At 38.2% G+C, this 17,914-nt stretch overlaps 1 protein-coding gene across 1 annotated transcript in view; it reads right to left on the bottom strand.

The window, feature by feature from the left end:
• The window catches only part of LOC105035183 (F-box protein SKIP17), a 39,713-nt gene extending 22,224 nt beyond the window's left edge, over positions 1–17,489 (bottom strand). Inside the window, exons 1-2 of the mRNA XM_010910629.3 lie at positions 17,033–17,489; positions 1,683–1,858 (exon numbers count right to left, since the gene is read on the bottom strand). Of these exons, the coding sequence (XP_010908931.2) occupies positions 1,683–1,858; positions 17,033–17,389 (533 nt within the window). The 5' untranslated portion in view covers positions 17,390–17,489. The remainder of the gene's footprint in view (positions 1–1,682; positions 1,859–17,032) is intronic.
• Between the last annotated feature and the right edge of the window lie 425 nt (positions 17,490–17,914).

Genomic DNA, 17,914 nt, shown 5'->3' with positions numbered 1-17,914 from the left:
AGGTTAAGGGGTTGATTAAGCATGGAAGCTAGATATAAAAATGCCAATATGGTATGAATTTAACACTGTAAGAAGAATATTAGCCATTAATAACAACACATATTATAAATATGCTCATCATTATAACAATATAACTAATTACTATAATATCAAATTATTTTATAGTGATACAATATTATAGTAATTATTGTTATAATGAACCAATATAATTTAATAATGTTACTACTTTTTGATATAGGTATAAAAAGAACAATAATTGTTATAATATAATAACAAAGGTAAACAGTTCACTGTTTTCAAGGAGGTAGTCTTATCAAATAATTTGCAAGGTTATCATATCTCTTTAAACATCATACAACCAAAAAGCTACAATTGCATTTGCAATTCCAATTACAAACAGTCAAACAAATTTTGCGGCTACATTTCCAACTACAGCTTATAGTTGAATTGCAAGCATACAAACGGCCCCTTATGAGTTTCAAAGGCCAAGCACTTATTAGTAACAATCAAAACAAATGGATAGACAAGCAAATTGATTTAATGCTTGGACAAAAACAAAATAAAATTTGAATACCTGAATGATACCTAAAAACTATGAAATTGTCATCACCCACAAGGTTAAATAAGATGCAATACCTAAGAAAATGATACATTTATTAAACAACCTCCAATCACAACTTGGAGATATGGATGACATAATAATGTTTTTTAATTTTTTGAACAGGCATATAAAAAGCATTCCATAGAGCCAAAAAATCTGTTTGGTGACACTAGTGAAACGTGTGACCTCAAATATTTATACAAGCTCAAGAACTGCCCTTAATTTACACAACCCAGGTTTCCAATCTGTCACCATCAACAACTATGGAAATGAAAAAATCTCTCTAACCAATTGCTTCCCCATTACTATTATAGGATAATATGCAATTATTACATGTATGGCGACAAGGTATATGTTTTATAGTTATTGCACTGCAATGTTTTTATTCATAAACTGCTTTATTTTATTAAACTAGCAAGCAACATCACCTGCTTAGCCTATTCTTCCATAATGGTTTGCATGGGGGACCCGTATTTGGCTAGGGACCAACATTTCAACTTCCCCGAGAGGACTCTTAACTTGGGAAATGAATCTCATTAGAAATTATATTCATCCCTGATCATAAATGAGTTAAATGTCAATAGAAATCTCTGCCCAGTTCATCATAAACAGGAATTTGAGGTCATGCACATTGGTATCTGTAGCCTGCAAAATATGCTAATGTTACCCTAGAAGTATAAGGGACCCATCTCATTTCATCACCGCTCTACATACTTTTGAGTGTTGAGGACTGGACTTCCATAAAGCTGCATAAATATGACATCATTGTCAGACACCAGGAAGTATGATGTGATGGATAAAGAGATCTAACATGCCAACCTAGGTGTCCATGTCATAAATGGATTTGGCACCAGTAAAGAGATGAGCATTTATCTTTTACATAACCCAGCACAGCTTTAACTTTCAGGCAGAGAGCTTGCTGGTATATCATGCATTAACCGATGATCAATCAAAGAACAAAAATTAACTACCAATATTTAAGAATAAAATGCATTATGACAAACAGTACACCGGAAGGCCATTAAATTTTAAATTAAAAAGAAAAAATACTTTTTCAAATATAAAGTAGAAATATACTTACTGAAGATTTTTTCCTGCCCGTTGTATCATTGTAGACACAACCATGTTATTAGCTTTCGGTAGTGCTGCTGTTAAGTCAATATTAGCATAGCATAATGGATCCGTTGCACACTTGTTGAACATTGAACAAGCAGCTGCAGCATGGCACAGACTCCATGTGTCTAGCATAGAGAATACCTTCAGAATTCAAATTTGTTAGAACATTGCCATCAACGATTATGAGACCCAATGGAAAGTACAAGCAGATAGTGTAATCAAAAATTTTAATCATGATAGTATTTGTTGCAAGAAAACATAATTATATAAATACACATCTTAACAAAATTTACTAAAAAAAAACACTTAAGTGGAGTTCATAGACTAATCTAATGGCAGAACAATTTAATAAAGAAAAAAAGGAAAGAAGCATATATAAATGACAAAAAGTATGATGCATGAACAGCATATATAACAGAACAAAAAAATGAAAGGAATTAACAAGCAACCTTCAAAAATGCAAGAAACAGAATGAGTCTGAAACAGAATGAGTATAACATGACACAATTCGATAATCAACAAATTTCACCATTTTTTACTTTTCGTTCTTATTGATAAACTGCAGCCAAAGAGAATAATCATAAAGACCTACTCATGACTGCATTGGTCTCTTAGGCTAATAGACCAATGCAGCTGCTGGGACAGGCTTAAAGCCAATAAGGTAGCAATAGCCCCACTGGCCTAAGTCATTCAAGACAATGATTGTCTGGTCCATCAATTACAAGTTACAACTAAAATCTTTCACCCATAACCACATGACATGGTCCAGGGGTATGTCAACCTCTCCAACCCCACATGCCATGCTTAAGAAAGCTGCTTAAATCACAAGATATCTATTCACCATCATCACAGAAGTGTTTTATTTAAGCCACAGTGCCATCATGAAACCAAAAGCTGCCTCTAGCCTTGAACCCTCGATCTCCACCCTCTAGGGCTAGAAATTTCACTCAATCAATGGTCTCAATGCCTTCTTTTCCTGAGGGAACAAGGATTAAAGCATGGAGATCGAATATCCAGCAACAGACAAGAAAAGGAAAAGAATGGTTTCCTGCCTGAAAAGTATACAACCATCAAGCCTTGTCCTTACTATTTGGGTTTGGCTTTCTAAACCCTTATCTAGATAAGGCCTACCTCTGGTTGATTTATATATTGTTAATAATTTGAGCATCTTTTAATAACTAGCTAACAAAGTAATGTCAACCCTTCACTATTTTCATCCAGAAATTTGACCATCATTGACCATGTTTTCAGTCTTATTTTTCCCATGCAGTACTCACCAAGTGAATTGATTTCAAAAACATGTGACCTGATACAATTTCTAGTTCATAAGTGAACAGATGAATTAAACTCAACCCATTTTCAGTGGAAAATCTATAAATGATGATGAGTATTTCCTATCTGAATTTTACAACTGCATGTTACCACAACATTTAAGAGAAGCCACAAGGCCGGGAATCCTTCCCCCCTTTCGATAAATGAATGATATGTACGTAGGTATGTACGTATATGTAATGAAAGCATTAAATGAAAAGAAATATGGTAGTAATTGAGTGTGGCATTCAATGCTATCAATTGCTAAGGTATCACACTATGCAATTTAATGGAATATAATGCATGTATATGTAATGAAAGCATTAAATGAAAAGAAATATGGTAGTAATTGAGTGTAGCATTCAATGCTATTAATTGCTAAGCTATCAAACTATGCAATTTAATGGAATATAACACCCAGAAACTTGAGAGTTTTAGAAGGTGATATACATGCATCTTATGAATGGATATACATGAATATGCTAATAAGTAAATAAATTAGTGCACATACCATATAGAGAAACTATGAAATGTATTTTGATTGGCACAGGATTTACCACAAAGCATAGATTTGTATTCCCAAGCATGCTGAACAATAAGGGCTTGATGAGAGGGTGAAACCATGTGAGAGGCAGGTAGGGGCATGGTGCGAATAAGTGAGAGATGGGCAGAAAGTGTTGGTGTTTTGGAGGGAGCTGAAAACTCAAAATTTCCTCTAACCAATTCCAACCAAACTTATAACTTTTAAAGATGTTTAGTCCCATATTGAAAAGAAGAAAAGTTGGGGAGGGATTTATTTTGAAGACCCTTCTCTTGGGTCTTGTAAGCATTTGGGATGAATCTCACACGAGCGTGCGGGGCCCGGCCCAGCTCCTAAAAACTCGCACATGCATGATCATGCAGCGCCCGCATCTGTACCATGATAGGGCCTACATTTTATTTATTTCCTGTTTACTTTTTTTCCTAATCATTACTGATTTTCCTTATTAAATACCGTATTTTAACGTTGTGTTTTGCCCATTATTTTTTATCCGTTGATTTCCTACCCATCAAACCGATTCATGTTTTTCCGCCTGTTTAGACTAGTTAATTATGTGATTAATATATTTTTTAACGTTGAACTAGCCCAAATGGCTAGTTCTTCGGCCTATGGGCACGTGGTGAAGAGGTTGGAGTAGGCAAGAAAATACTCTTCTTCTTCTAATCTAAGAACTTCCTCTCTTCTAAACATCCTTCTTTCAATCCTCTTCCAAATTTTTTTTAATCTATTCATTTAATCATTCATCTGCTGGATTGAAATGCTGTCATCCTCTCCACAGTCGTGCCCATAGGAGAGGTCACCAGTTGTATTTTGGGGCGAAATTCTCAAGTTTGATCCCGCATGAGGGTCGGGAATCATCTTAGGACAGTGCATTGCACGACTCCGATCTGTAATTTTTAGATTAATTTTTAATATTAATTTTATTATATCATTTGATTGTTAGTTTAATTAGATTGCAATCGGCTTTCATAAGGAACAGATTTCATCACGGATTCCTGACAATCTAAAGCGAAACCCATTCCGATTTTAATTTAATGACAAACAATACATCAAATATCTTAGCATAATATTTATTTCATCTTGTATAATTAGTTCTGTTAACTAACATTTTTTTTATTTTTGAAATCTTCTATACATGTTTATTTAAATTTAATTTGCTTAAAAAAACTTAAATTGCAATTTATAAAATAGAATATTAGTTCTGCATTAAATTTATCTTTTACTGCCGGCAGAAAAAAACAATCGGTAGAAAAAATATTAAATCTTTATAAATAAATCGTTGATATGAAATTACTAAAATCAAGGTTCGCCGTCTTGATACTAACAGCCATTTCAGCTGGCCGATGGTACAATTCGATATCATTCCATATCGTACCATACCGACAACGAACCGACAAAGGCACCAAACCCAAACTGGGAGAAGAAAAGGAGAGAAAGAGAGAAATAGAGAGAGAGAGGGAGGAAGAAAGAAAAGGAGGGAGGGGGAGGGGGCGAGGCCGTTGGATGGCCTCCGGCTAGCCATCAGATGGTGCAGTCCACGCGCACGGTGCTGTGAGCGTGAAACAGGAGCGACGTCCCGATTCTTGATTTTTTTTTAAAAACCTAAACTTAAGTGAAGCCGGCAAATGGTTTGCCTGCTTTATTGATTTTAATTTTTTTTAAAAAATCTTTTAAACAATGAAACCGACAAATAGTTTACCGGCTTCACTGTTGATCTTCATTTTGCTGGCTTCACTGTTGATCTTCATTTTTAAAAAAGCGGGTCGCGTGAATAAGGACGACAACCCATATTCCGTGACCGCAACGCCGCCTGCGCCGCTTCCTCCACCCCCTCCCCCGACTTCGACGAAGCCTACATCCACGACCGCGACGCCACCTGCTCCCATCTCCAGTGATCTCCCCCTTTCTTTCTCTTTCTCGCTCATTTCAAAGCTTTATCAGGCGAACCGACAAGCTGCGAATGCTTTCGCGGCCCTCCGATGGCCACAGCGGGCCACCGCCGGCCTCCAACGGCTCCCACCTCCCTCCCTCTCCTCCTCTCTCTCTTTCTCACTTTCCCTCTCTTTCCCTCCTTCCTCCACCAATATACCATTTGAACCGGTCAAACTGTGCCGGTTCCCCACCGGTCCGACTCGGTACGGGATGTACTAGCCGGTCCGGCTCGGTACAAGGTGTACCGATCGGTTCGACACGATACAGCATTCCATGATTAAAATACTTCAATATATTCTTTTTGTAGCTCTTTTCTCTCTTAATCTTGTTCCTTAGCTTTCATCTTAGATATTTTTTCATGAGCTCTGAAGACTTTTCTAGTCCCAAACCAGATAGGTTCAATGAAAAAAGTTTTTTTAGGTGGCAAGAATAATTAGAGCTTGGTTGATATTTCTAAGTTTGTTATCTGCTCTAGGAAAATCGCTTCCTTTCAAATCATCTTCATCTAGCATATATTGTAAATCTCCTAAAGAAGTAGACTATTATAGTAGGTTTAGAACACTTAGTTGTCTATCTGATGAATTATATGAAACTTTTAGGAAGTATAAGACCTCTAAAAACCTCTGGCAAGCTTTAAAAGAAATCTATATCCGAGATAATGAGGGGGCTATAAGGTTCACCATTTCTGACTTTCACAGTTTTAAAATGGTGGACAACACACCTATCAATGACTAGATTCATCAATTCCAAAACCTAGTCCAAGAGATCCATAGAGGAAGTTCTATTCTTGATGAAAACTATCAAGTATCATGCTTGATAGATAAACTTCCACTCTCTTGGTCTCAATTTGCTCGTGACCTTAGAAGATCCCAGTCTTCCCTTCACCCTTAGATCTATTTTTCAATCTATTAAAATAGAAAATCAATTTAGACTTAGAGAAATTTAGAAAAATCAAGAAAACCAACTTAAAGCCAAGATTAATCTTACTGGATCCCAAAATCAAAGTCCTAATCTTAAGGGTCAAAACTATAGAAGTCAAAACCTCAATTTCAAAGTCAAAGGAAAAAATATCAAATGAAAGAGAAAACATAGGTTTCAAAATCAAAAAAGCCTAGATCTAACAATCAAGTCCAAAGACCTAAGGAACAAGATAGTGAGAGGTTCTGTTGTCTGTGATCGAGACAATCATCTCGCATCCAAGTGTTTTGACTAAAAAAAGCAGAAAATTATCTACAAGAAGAAGAATATGAAGAATCAAAACCCACCTAGACCTCAGGTTAACATGATCGAAGGAAAACCATCTTCTTTTAGGTCGGTTTCTTTTACTCCCTCTATCAATTTAATCTATTTAGATTTAGAGTGATGGTTAGATACCAAAGCCAACATCCATATCTATACTAGTAGATCTTGATTTTCATCATATCAGAGATCAAGTGGAGGAAATGTAACTATGGGTGATAGAACAGCTGTCAAAGTGTTAGGAAGTGGAACAGGTTAACCTAAAGTTTACCTTGAGAAAGACTTTAACTCTTTAAAATGTACAGCATGTACCAGACATTAGAAGAAACTTATTAAGTGGTTCCCTACTTATTCAGTTAGGTTTTAAGATTGTCTTAGAATCCAATAAAATTATAAGTTCTAAAGGAGATGTATTTATCGGAAAGGACTATGTCCGAAAGATTGTTCAAGTTAGATGTAATTTCTCCTTCCAAAATTAATGAACGTTCCGTTAGTTTTTCATCTCTTGTGCTAAATTCTGAATCTTGTGATACTTAGCATGGAAGATTACGTCATATCAATCTTAGATCAATTAATAAAATGTCTAATCTTAATCTAATTCCAAAATTCAACATCAATCAAAATTCAAAATGTGAAGTCTGTGTTCAGGCCAAACAACCTAGAAAAACTTTCAAGCCTGTAGCTTTTGGAGATATTCAAATTCTTAAACTTATTCATAGTAATGTTTATGATTCCAATAGAGGACCAATCCATGGAGGTAGTCGTCATTTTGTAACTTTCATGGATGACTTCTCTAAGTTTTGCTATATCTATCTTTTGAAAACTAAAGATGAAGTCCTGAATAATTTTAAGATTTACAAAGGAGCAGCAAAAAACCAACTTGAAAAAAGAATTAAAATTCTAAGATCTGATCGAGGAGATGAATATACTTTAAATGAATTAACCATATTCTACGAAGAAAATGAGATAATTCATGAAGTCACTGCTCCCTATTCTCATGGCTGAGCAAAAGAATCGAATCTTACTAGACATGGACAATGCCATGATAATAAGTTCTGATGTACCTTAGAACTTGTGGGGTGAGGCTCTTTTATCAACCTACTATATCCTAAATAGAATTCTATTTAAGGATAGAGAAAAGACACCCTATGAACTTTGGAAAGGACATCCACCTTGGCTCAGTTACTTCCGAATTTGGGGGAGCTTGGCTAAAGTTAGAATTCCTGAATCGAAGAGAGCTAAGATGGGACCTAAAAAAGTTGATGCTGTTTTTGTTGGTTATTCTCTAGATGGTAACACCTATAGGTTCCTTGTTGTCAATTCCGAAATACCTACCATATCAAAATAATATCATCATTAAATCCAGAGATGCAACCTTTTTTGAAATTATTTTTCTTTTAAAAGTCAAATTTCTAGATCAACCATTGATCATTCATCCTTTTCAAATTTACCTCCATCATCATCTTTTCCAACTCCAGTAGAAGTAACTCCTGAATCTGAGCTTAGAAAAAGTAAGAAAACTACAATTGAAAAATACTTGGATGATGGTTTCTTTACTTTCTTAATAAAAGATACTGCTACCACTTATCAAGAAGCCATGAACTCTCCTGATGCTCCATTCTAAAAGGAGGCAATAAACAGTGAAATTGAATCCATTATTGGGAATAACACTTAGATTCTCACTGATTTACCTCCTGAAAACAAACCTTTAAGATGCAAGTGGATCTTCAAAAAGAAGATGAGGATTCATGGTACCATTGAAAAATATAAGGCAAGACTTGTTGCTTAAGATTTTAGGCAAAAAATGGATATTGACTTCTTCGATACCTATTCGTCTGTAGCTCATATTATTACTATTCGAATCCTACTTACTTTAGCTTCCATCCATAAACTTATTGTTCATCAAATGGATGTCAAAACTGCCTTCCTGCATGAAGATCTTGAAGAAGCAATTTACATACAGCAGTTTGAGCATTTTCTTGTGCCAGGACAGGAGCGCAAAAGTCTACAGACTTGTTTGATCCCTCTATGGATTGAAGCAAGCTCTTAAACAATGACACAAAAAATTTGATCAACTAATCTTTTCTTATAGATTTCAAGTCAATGAATCAACTAATTATCTGTATTATAAACAAATTGATGATCGATTCATTCTTCTTTGCCTCTATGTTGATGATATTTTGATTCTTGCTCCTGATCTTGACCTAATCAATGATATCAAGAATTTTCTATCACATCATTTTAATATGAAAAATTTAGCTGAGACTGATACAATTCTTGATATGAAGATCATTCGTATTTCTGATTCAATCTATCCCAGTCGCACTATACTCAAATGGTTATTAATAAATTTAGATATTCTGATTACTTTTCTGTATTTACTCCTTATAATCCATCCATCCATCTCTTCAAGAACACAAGAAAATCTGTGAACCACGAGAAGTATGCTAAGATCATTAGTTCTTTAATGTATCTATCTAATCGGACTAGACTTGACATTTTATGTTATTTTTAGACTCGGTAGATACACTAGTAATCCTAGTATGGTTCATTGGACTGCTTTAGAGAGAGTGTTTTGATATCTTAAAGGAACTATGGATTATTCCTTACATTTTGTAGGTTATCCAAATGTACTTGAGGGCAAGTGATTCAAATTGGATTTCTAATACACTAGATGTTAAATCTACTTCTGGCTATATTTTTCTTCTTAAAGAAAGTGTTGTTTGTTGGCAATCTTCCAAACAAATCATTTTAGCTAGAAGTACTATGGAAGCTAAACTTGTTGCCCTCGATTCCATCTTTTCGAAGCTGAATAGCTAAAAGAACTATCTGAGATTCCTTTAGTATCTTCTCCTATTCCTCTCATATCTGTTTATTGTGATTCAAGAGCTACAATAGATTTTTGTAAAAGAAAACTTGTGAATACTAAAATAAACAGACATATTAAACTAAGACAAAAATCTGTAAGAAGAAAAAAGAAACTTCAAATTATTTTTTTGAATCATGTTGCAGCTAATCCTAATCTTGCAGATTGCCTTACAAAAGGCTTAAATAGGATTAAGATCTTAGAGTCATCGAGGAGGATGGGGCTTAATCTATAAAGGACCTTTCAGCAGTGAAAATCCAACCTCTGTGATAGAGATCCCTTGAAGGAGGTTCAATTTGATAATAACAAATTGATTAGTTGGTCAGAGAGCACATGGAGTTTATCAGGATATAAGTCATAGACTCCAACCCATCCCTATGATAATTAATGCTCCTATGCAGTGGTTAGAAAGAGTTTATCTCTGAATAAGACCCAAAAAGTATTTCTCGAGATGTGATACTACACACATCCCTGAAGGGGCTCATCTATGTGAGAGTATTCGTACTTAGTCGTGGCTAGAAACGTAGACAATCTATAAAAACTCATGAAATAATCAAGATACCTGCACACGGCCATTAATATGCAAATCTGTGACATGAGCTTCTGTATTGTGTGTATAATAGTAGAAATCTGAATCAAAGGAATATAATTCAAGATCTAATTCACTCCGCTTCCTTCAGATTGATACTATTAATACTAAGTGAAGTTAAGTTATGAAACACTTCACCTATTGCCCAATATATATCCCATAGAAAATTATTTCACATTATTATTTTTTTAAAATTTTAATGGTTTTGAAAATTTTGAATTTTAAGGGAGATTGTTGGTGTTTTGGAGGAATTTGAAAACTGAAAATTTCCTCCAACCAAACCTATAACTTTTAAAGATGTTTAGCTCCATATTGGAAAGAAGAAAAGTTGGAAAGGGATTTATTTTGAAGACCTCTTCTCTTGGGCTTTGTGAGCATTTGAGATGAATCTCACACACACATGAGTGGCCTAGGGGCTCGCACGCTCGCGATCACACCTCACCCACTTCTGTGGCGTGACGGGGCCTACATTTTATTTTTTTCTGCTTATTTTTTCCTAATCATTACCAATTTTCCTTATTAAATACCAAATTTTAATGTTGTGTTTTGCCCGTTGTTTTTTATCCGTCCATTAGACTGATTAATATTTTTCTGCTCATTTAGACCGGTTAATTTCATGATTAATATGTTTTTTAATGTTGGACTAGTCCAAACGGCTAGTCCTTGGGCCTATAAATTGGGTCCATGTTGAAGAGGTTGGAGTATGCAAGAAAATACTCTCTCTCCTTCTAATCTAATCTAAGATCTTCTTCTCTTCTAAACATTCTCCTTTCAATCCTCTTCCAAATTTTTCTTAATCTGTTCATTTGATCTTTCATCTGCTAGGTTGAAACTCTGTCATCCTCTCCACGATCATGCCTGCAAAGGAGGTCACCGATTATATCTTGGGATGGAGTTCTCGAGTCCGATCCCGCACGAGGGTCGGAAATCGTCTTAGGATAGTGCATTGCACGCGTCCGATCTATAAGTTTTAGATTAATTTTAATATTAATTTTATTATACCATTTGATTGTTAGTTCAATTAGATTATAATCGACTCTTGTGGGGAACAGATTTCATTGCGGATTCCTAACAGAAAGTATCCTATCAATTGGTGGGAAAGATAGAATAATACGCAGCGATCAAATTGATTGATACTTAATTGCCATGATGACGGCAATTACTCCAGCATTATCTTCGAAGTACACGTAGACGCCATGATGACGGCGGGCATGATCGGCGATTACTCCAGCGTTATCTTCGAAGTACATGTAGACGCCGTCTTTTGCCGCGCCATGGCTTCCGCTACCTCACGGTGACGGCGGGCATGACCTTCTTTCTGAGGTCAGGTTCCCCCCCACAGTGACGGCGGGCATGACCTTCTTCCCGAGGTCAGATTTCTCCTCACGATGACGCGCACCAGGAAGCCCTCGCGGTCGAAGATGTGGCATAAGCGCGGGCTCTGGGCCGTCAAGGCGAAACACGGCTAGATCTGTCTCTTCTACCCTCACCTTCTTCGCCAACCCAGAAGTTGCAGTGTCTTCCCGCTCGCAGACATTCAGGCTCTGGGCTAACATCAGAGCCGCATCCATGCCCATATCGGCAACGAAGGAAGGCCAGTGCCGTCTACAAACGGGACCACAGAAGCGAAGAAAGCTTTGAGGCTAACCCAAGCTGGTCTGAGGAATGCGAGGGTACAGAGATGAGGATGACTCGACGGACGCCTAAGGCAAGGAAGGGAAGACTGAAGAAGCTCCCGTACAAAGTGAGATCCCAAAAGGGGGGAAGCAAGTTTAAATAAGCAATGAGAGTCGGTGCAATAATGACTGCAAGGCTCCTCAGACCAGTCCGCGGCCACCGCGTGGCCCACTCACCGTGGCAAGCGGCTAGAGGTGGCCGACAATTAGTAAAACCATTATGGCACTGTATCTGGAACTGCGTTCCGACTGGAATTCCAAAAAGGAGAAGCCTTTTCCGAAAAGGCTCCAATACCAGCGTACCGAGCGTCAAAATATCTGACGACCGCTGAGTACGGAAATCGAGGAGAGCAGCTTCGGTCGTGAGAAATTCTCTGTACTTCCTTCGTTCGGAATCCGAACTCGAAAGTAAGGGGACCGGTGTTGGGTATAAAGTGCCCCCCGGCCAAAATCTGCAGAGGACTGATCCTTCGGGGCTCCTCCGGCTCCCGACCTTGTACGTGACGCCTCTCCGAACTCCCTCGGCCGTCCGGACTTCCTCGACGATGGGCCTCAGTGTTCACCCATCGGGCCGCCCCAAAGGCCCTCTGAGCGTCGCTGTTAGCCGTCCTTCTACAGCAATCGACTACCCCCGAACTTCTTCCGTGCTTCGTCAGCATCCGAGCTTCTCCGACAACGAGATTTCTACAGTAACCAGGCTCCTTCCACGTTTCTACGACGGTCGACCGCCTTCAGGATTCCAACCGAGCTCCTGCGATAGCCAAACTTCTGTCGCGAGCGGCCTACTCCGAACTTCCACTACGAGTGGTTTGCCCCGAACTCCTGCTGCGAGCAGTCTACTCCGAACCCTTACAGCGGACGACCTACCTCGGATCCCTACTGTAAGCAAATCCCATCCGAGCCTCTGCTGTAAACATATTCCTTCCGAACTTCCATCACAGGTAGACTTCAGCCGAGCTTCTTCGTAGTCGGGTCCCGCGACAACCGATCTTCGACCGAGCTTCTACAATGGGACAGGACTCATCGTCCATGTCGTTACTCCGAGCTTCCACGGCAACTGACCTTCGACCGAGCTTCTACAATAAGCGATCTCCTTTCAGCCTCCTACAAGAATCAGACTTCGACCGAACCTCCATGGCAGTTGGATATTGGATGAGCTTCTACGACGATCGGACTCCAGTAGCTGGATTCCTACAACGATCGATCGCCTCCGATGTCTGCCGAATCTCCCCAACCCATCCGAAGCCCATCACCGGCCGACCCTCCACCAGATCCTTCATAAAATCGAACTTCCCCAACGGATCATCTTCCGGCGACTTTCCACATCGAACGAATCCCAGACGGACTTCTCTAGCAATCGGATTCCTACCAGGCTTCGCCAACGAAAAGTCTCTATCCGAGCTTCTACAGCAGGTGACTCCCACCTGTAGTATCAACGCCTAAACTACCCGACAACAGTAGACTCATCAGCAGCTTTGGGGACATCCGAGCTTCTCCCAGACCAACAATAGAGAGCCATTCCGCTCCATCAGATGTCCCAGCCGACGGATCCGAGCTCTCTGACAAGTCACGACAAGAGCCGCCCTCCTGCTCCACTCCCTGCAACGGATTCCATGCAGCTCTACCACTCTCTGACGAGTCGCGACAAGAGCCGCCCTCCTGCTCCACTCCCTACAACGAATTTCATGTAGCTCCACCACTCTCTGGCAAGTCCCGACAACGGACACCACTCCACTCTCCGCAACAAGCTCCACGTGGCCCTGAATGACCCCTGACGCCACTACTCTCCGTAACAAACTCCACGCGGCTCTGAGCGGTCCACTACCAGACGGTTACAGACGTCGCTATCGGTCAGTTACACCCTCCGTCTATAAATAAAGAATCTCCAGACACGTTCTTCTCGAAGCTGGTAACTCTATCTCGAAACTCTGCCAAAATTTTCGCTCGAGCACTCCATTTCTGTTGAAGCAGAGTACTGACTTGAGCATCGGAGGGTCTTGTCGGAGCACCCCCAACTCCGGTTTAGACTTTCTTTGCAGGTCCCGGCGGCGGCCGCGGTCATCCCAGCTCCAGCTTCTCTAACTTCGACGGAATTCTACACCAACAAGAAGGTAACTCTAAATAATAAGCATTAGGTCCAAGTTTATGAAGGATGCGAAAGGAACCAGTAGTTCAAGCATGCAATTTCTTGAACGAATGTTAAAGATAACATTCTAAACAGATACGGGACATCTGATAGTCACCCTCATTAAACTCTACATTCCTACAATGAGCATCAACAGCAAATTTATATTTCTCGATGCTCATAGCAATCTTTCGCCAAATATCAACATGAATGTCACGAAAATGTTAAGCAAAAGAAGTGATAAGCTCAGAAATGTGTCAATTCATAGGTAAAAGAACAAAATCAATGGATTGACGAGGATTAAGGCCATAAATAATTTCAAAAAGGCTCTTGCCAATAGACCAATTCACTGAGCTGTTATAGGCAAATTTTGTCGTAGGCAATGACAAATCCCATGTAGTAGATCTATCGCGAACTAGACACCTAAGCAAATTATCAAAGCTACGGTTTACAACGTCTATTTGACCATCTAAGGATGAAAGGATGAAGAAAACTTTAAATTGGTCACAAACAATTTTCAAAGGATCTTCAAGAAATAACTCATAAATTTGACATCACGGTCAGACACTATGGAAGAAGGCAAACCATAAAGTCGAATGACCTCCTTCAAGAACACTAGTGATTTTCATTTTCAGATTTTATCTTGTTTCCATTTTGAGATATATGATTTTCATTTTTATTAGGATGTGATTTTATTTAAGAGATTTTATCTTGTTTCTATTTTAAGAGATATGATTTTCACTTTCATTAAGATGTGATTTCATTTTCATTTTATTTTTCTATTTAAAGACTCCTATTATATTGAGTGGACAGCTTTGAATAACAAATCGAAACCCTAAAGTGTGTTGGTTTTTTTCTTTGTCTTGATTTTCTTGTTTTCCTTTCACTTTATTTCCCTTTCTTGTTTCCTTTCTTGTATTTTTGGAGCCGCATCAGAAGGTTTGCAAGCAGTTGATCGAGGTTTTATATTACATCATAGCATTAATATTGAGTGCATTTTCACCTTTTGAGCCAGTCTATTAACGGCATCAGAAGCTAGATTAACAACTAGACCACATTAACATGAAAAAATATTTTTCAGGGGCTAATTCAATACTTTTACAATTTTGGGGGGCAAAGTGTTTCTTGAGTAAAGTTGAAGGGGTCTTATTGTACTTTTTTAGGGGTCAGTATGATAATGAGTTGATATTAATTAGGGAATTGAAATGAGGAAGGTATATATCATTGACAGAGATTGCGGGCAAGGGAGATACGTCAGAAGGGGATAAAAAAGATTACTTTTATCAATTTTTCAAGTAGTAAGGAAGCTGTACACCTTCCCACCATCCCATGTGAAAAAGATCCAGAAGGTGAAAATCTATGCAAAGACTAGAGGCCATTTATGGAGCATTCTAGGAATGGAAGTTGATAATTAGAGATATTTCCAGAATATTTCTAAAATTCAAGACTGTGTCCCTAGTATTGCATAGATTTCATTGCTTCAGATATGTTGATCTTCATTATTTCTGCACTTGCATACTGCTTATGCTAAATTCCTCCAATCTCACGGCACAAGATGGTAAAAGTCTTAGGCAACATGAAAAAAACTAAGATATGGAAAATATGGAAGCAAAGATTAGTATTTCTACATGTAAACATTTATTTGACTATTCTGTAAACTGATCCAAAGGAGACAGCAATTGCATTGAAGATTTATAAATTGCTTAAGGTACAATAAGTAAACATCATGACCTGATTTGTGATGACTAGGAAATATAGATTGTAACTAGATGAGACTACTCCAAATTTTGCAACCTTCATAACTGAAGGAACATTACATGGCGCCACATAAGAAAAGTTCCACTGATGAACCAAAGCACAAACGAAATGTGTAAAGATATTCTTCACAATATGCATGAAAATGTATTAAACGTTAATGTATACGTAAAATCAATACTCAAATTCTATGGGCCAGAGATAGCATAAAATCTAGAACAGGCCATCTATGGTTAAACAGGTTTGTAATTAGTTCATATTGCATCTGCTGAAACAGAAGCACACAACGACATGGATCAACTAGAATTGAAAAATAAGAAATCCATGTAAGAAAGGAAAAGAGGAAGAAGGAAAATTTTATTGGTCACAATGAACCATTTGTTGCTTGTTTGATCCATGCTTTAACAACCTAACATTAAATTTCAAACAACATAACATGAAATCTGCAACCTAAAAACCGCCCAACATCAGCAACTACAATTAACTAACTGATAATATAAACATCAAATAGCCACGACCTAGGGGTGAAAGTAGTATGGATATTATCTGTCCGGATCCATTTTCGCATCCGAATCAATTCGGATATGGATAGAAATTTTAGGATCCGACTAATATCCATATTCGTATCCATATCCATCAAATAAAAATAGATATGGATATGGATAGACAACTATCGGATCCGTATCCGAATATCCAAATCTATATGTGATCTTATATGATTTTATATAGTACTTATTAATTTTTAAAAAAAATATACAACTATATAAACATATTATTAATTTAATTTATCATCTATTTAATAATATCTTTAATTCTGTAGTCATAAAATTTAATTATCTAAGTAATATCTGTAATTATATCCATACTTCCGGCATCCGAATTTTATCTATATCCGTTTAAAATAAATATGGATATAAATTTTTGCATCCAAATAATATCTGTATTTGTATTCGTTAGACAAAACAAATATGGATATGGATATGGTGGTATCCGATCCGTATTCGATCCGGTTTTAGCCCTATCACGATCTTTACAAAACCCATTACATGCATATTCCCCAATCCATTTATATATTCATCGCTCTAATGGCATCTAAATTTTAAAAAGACGAGACTGGGTAGCATGATGCATGAGTGAATCAACAGACCAACAATCAGCACACTTTATATTAAAGATATATCTGACGACGAAAAAAAGATTAAAGATGTATCTAAAGGATTTAATCGTGACAAAAGTGAATGGACTTAAGAAACTAAAGAGAAATGACAAAAGATAAAGTACTTTGATGGTGAGATCAGCGGGAAGAGGCCAGGAGGCGGAGTTGTGGTTGATGGCGCGCTTCCGAGCCGATCTCTTGGCGGCCTCCAGGAGGGCCGATCCAACCCGGATGGCGCCCTCGATGGCACGGTCCTTATCCGACTCCAGGACGCGGGAGCCGATGAGGCGATCGAGGGAGAGATCGAGAGCGAGGGAGGGATCGGAGAGGGAGAGGAAGGCCTCCAAGAGACAGTCCATGGCGGCGAGGTCCGACGGAACCCTAGGGCCGCCAGCGGCGAGAGGGTCTCGGGGGCAGGGGCGCTTGGGGACGGAGGAGGAGGAGGAGGAGGAGGAGGAGGAGGAGAGGAGGAGGGGGTCCATTAACGACCGGCGGTGGAGAAGGGCGAGGGTGGAAGAGGCGAGAAAGGGATCCTTTCGCAGATCGCGTGGCACGTCGGAGGATGTAGGATCTTAACACAGATCCGAAAGTATTCGAACTCCGTCCATCCACACGGCTCTCTATGGGTACATCTGCACAGATCTCAAAGTAAATGCAATGATGGATTCGTGCTAAAGATATATTCTCTCTTCGTTCCTCGTACACAGCAAAGGTAGGCTGGTTAACATCTATCAAGATCCGTTTTAACTGTTGTACACCGCCGGTGATGCAGAAAATCTAACACAGTAACATCCTCTTGATGTGATCGAATATAAGGAAATATAAAAAAAATAAAGATGGTATAATATTTATCATCAAATATATTTAATATATATTATAATTTATTTTTTAAATTTAATATTATAAAAATATTTTTTTCCTCCAAGATGATATTTTTACTATTTTACAGTTTGATTGAGCATTTCGAATGTTGTTCTTCTTTCTCTTCTTCTTCGTATTGTTGAGAT

Source organism: Elaeis guineensis, chromosome 13 (genome assembly GCF_000442705.2).
Source record: "Elaeis guineensis isolate ETL-2024a chromosome 13, EG11, whole genome shotgun sequence".
Classification (NCBI taxonomy): Eukaryota; Viridiplantae; Streptophyta; class Magnoliopsida; order Arecales; family Arecaceae; genus Elaeis; species Elaeis guineensis.
Note: the sequence above shows the minus strand (reverse complement) of the source record. Positions and strands in the feature narration are given on the sequence as shown.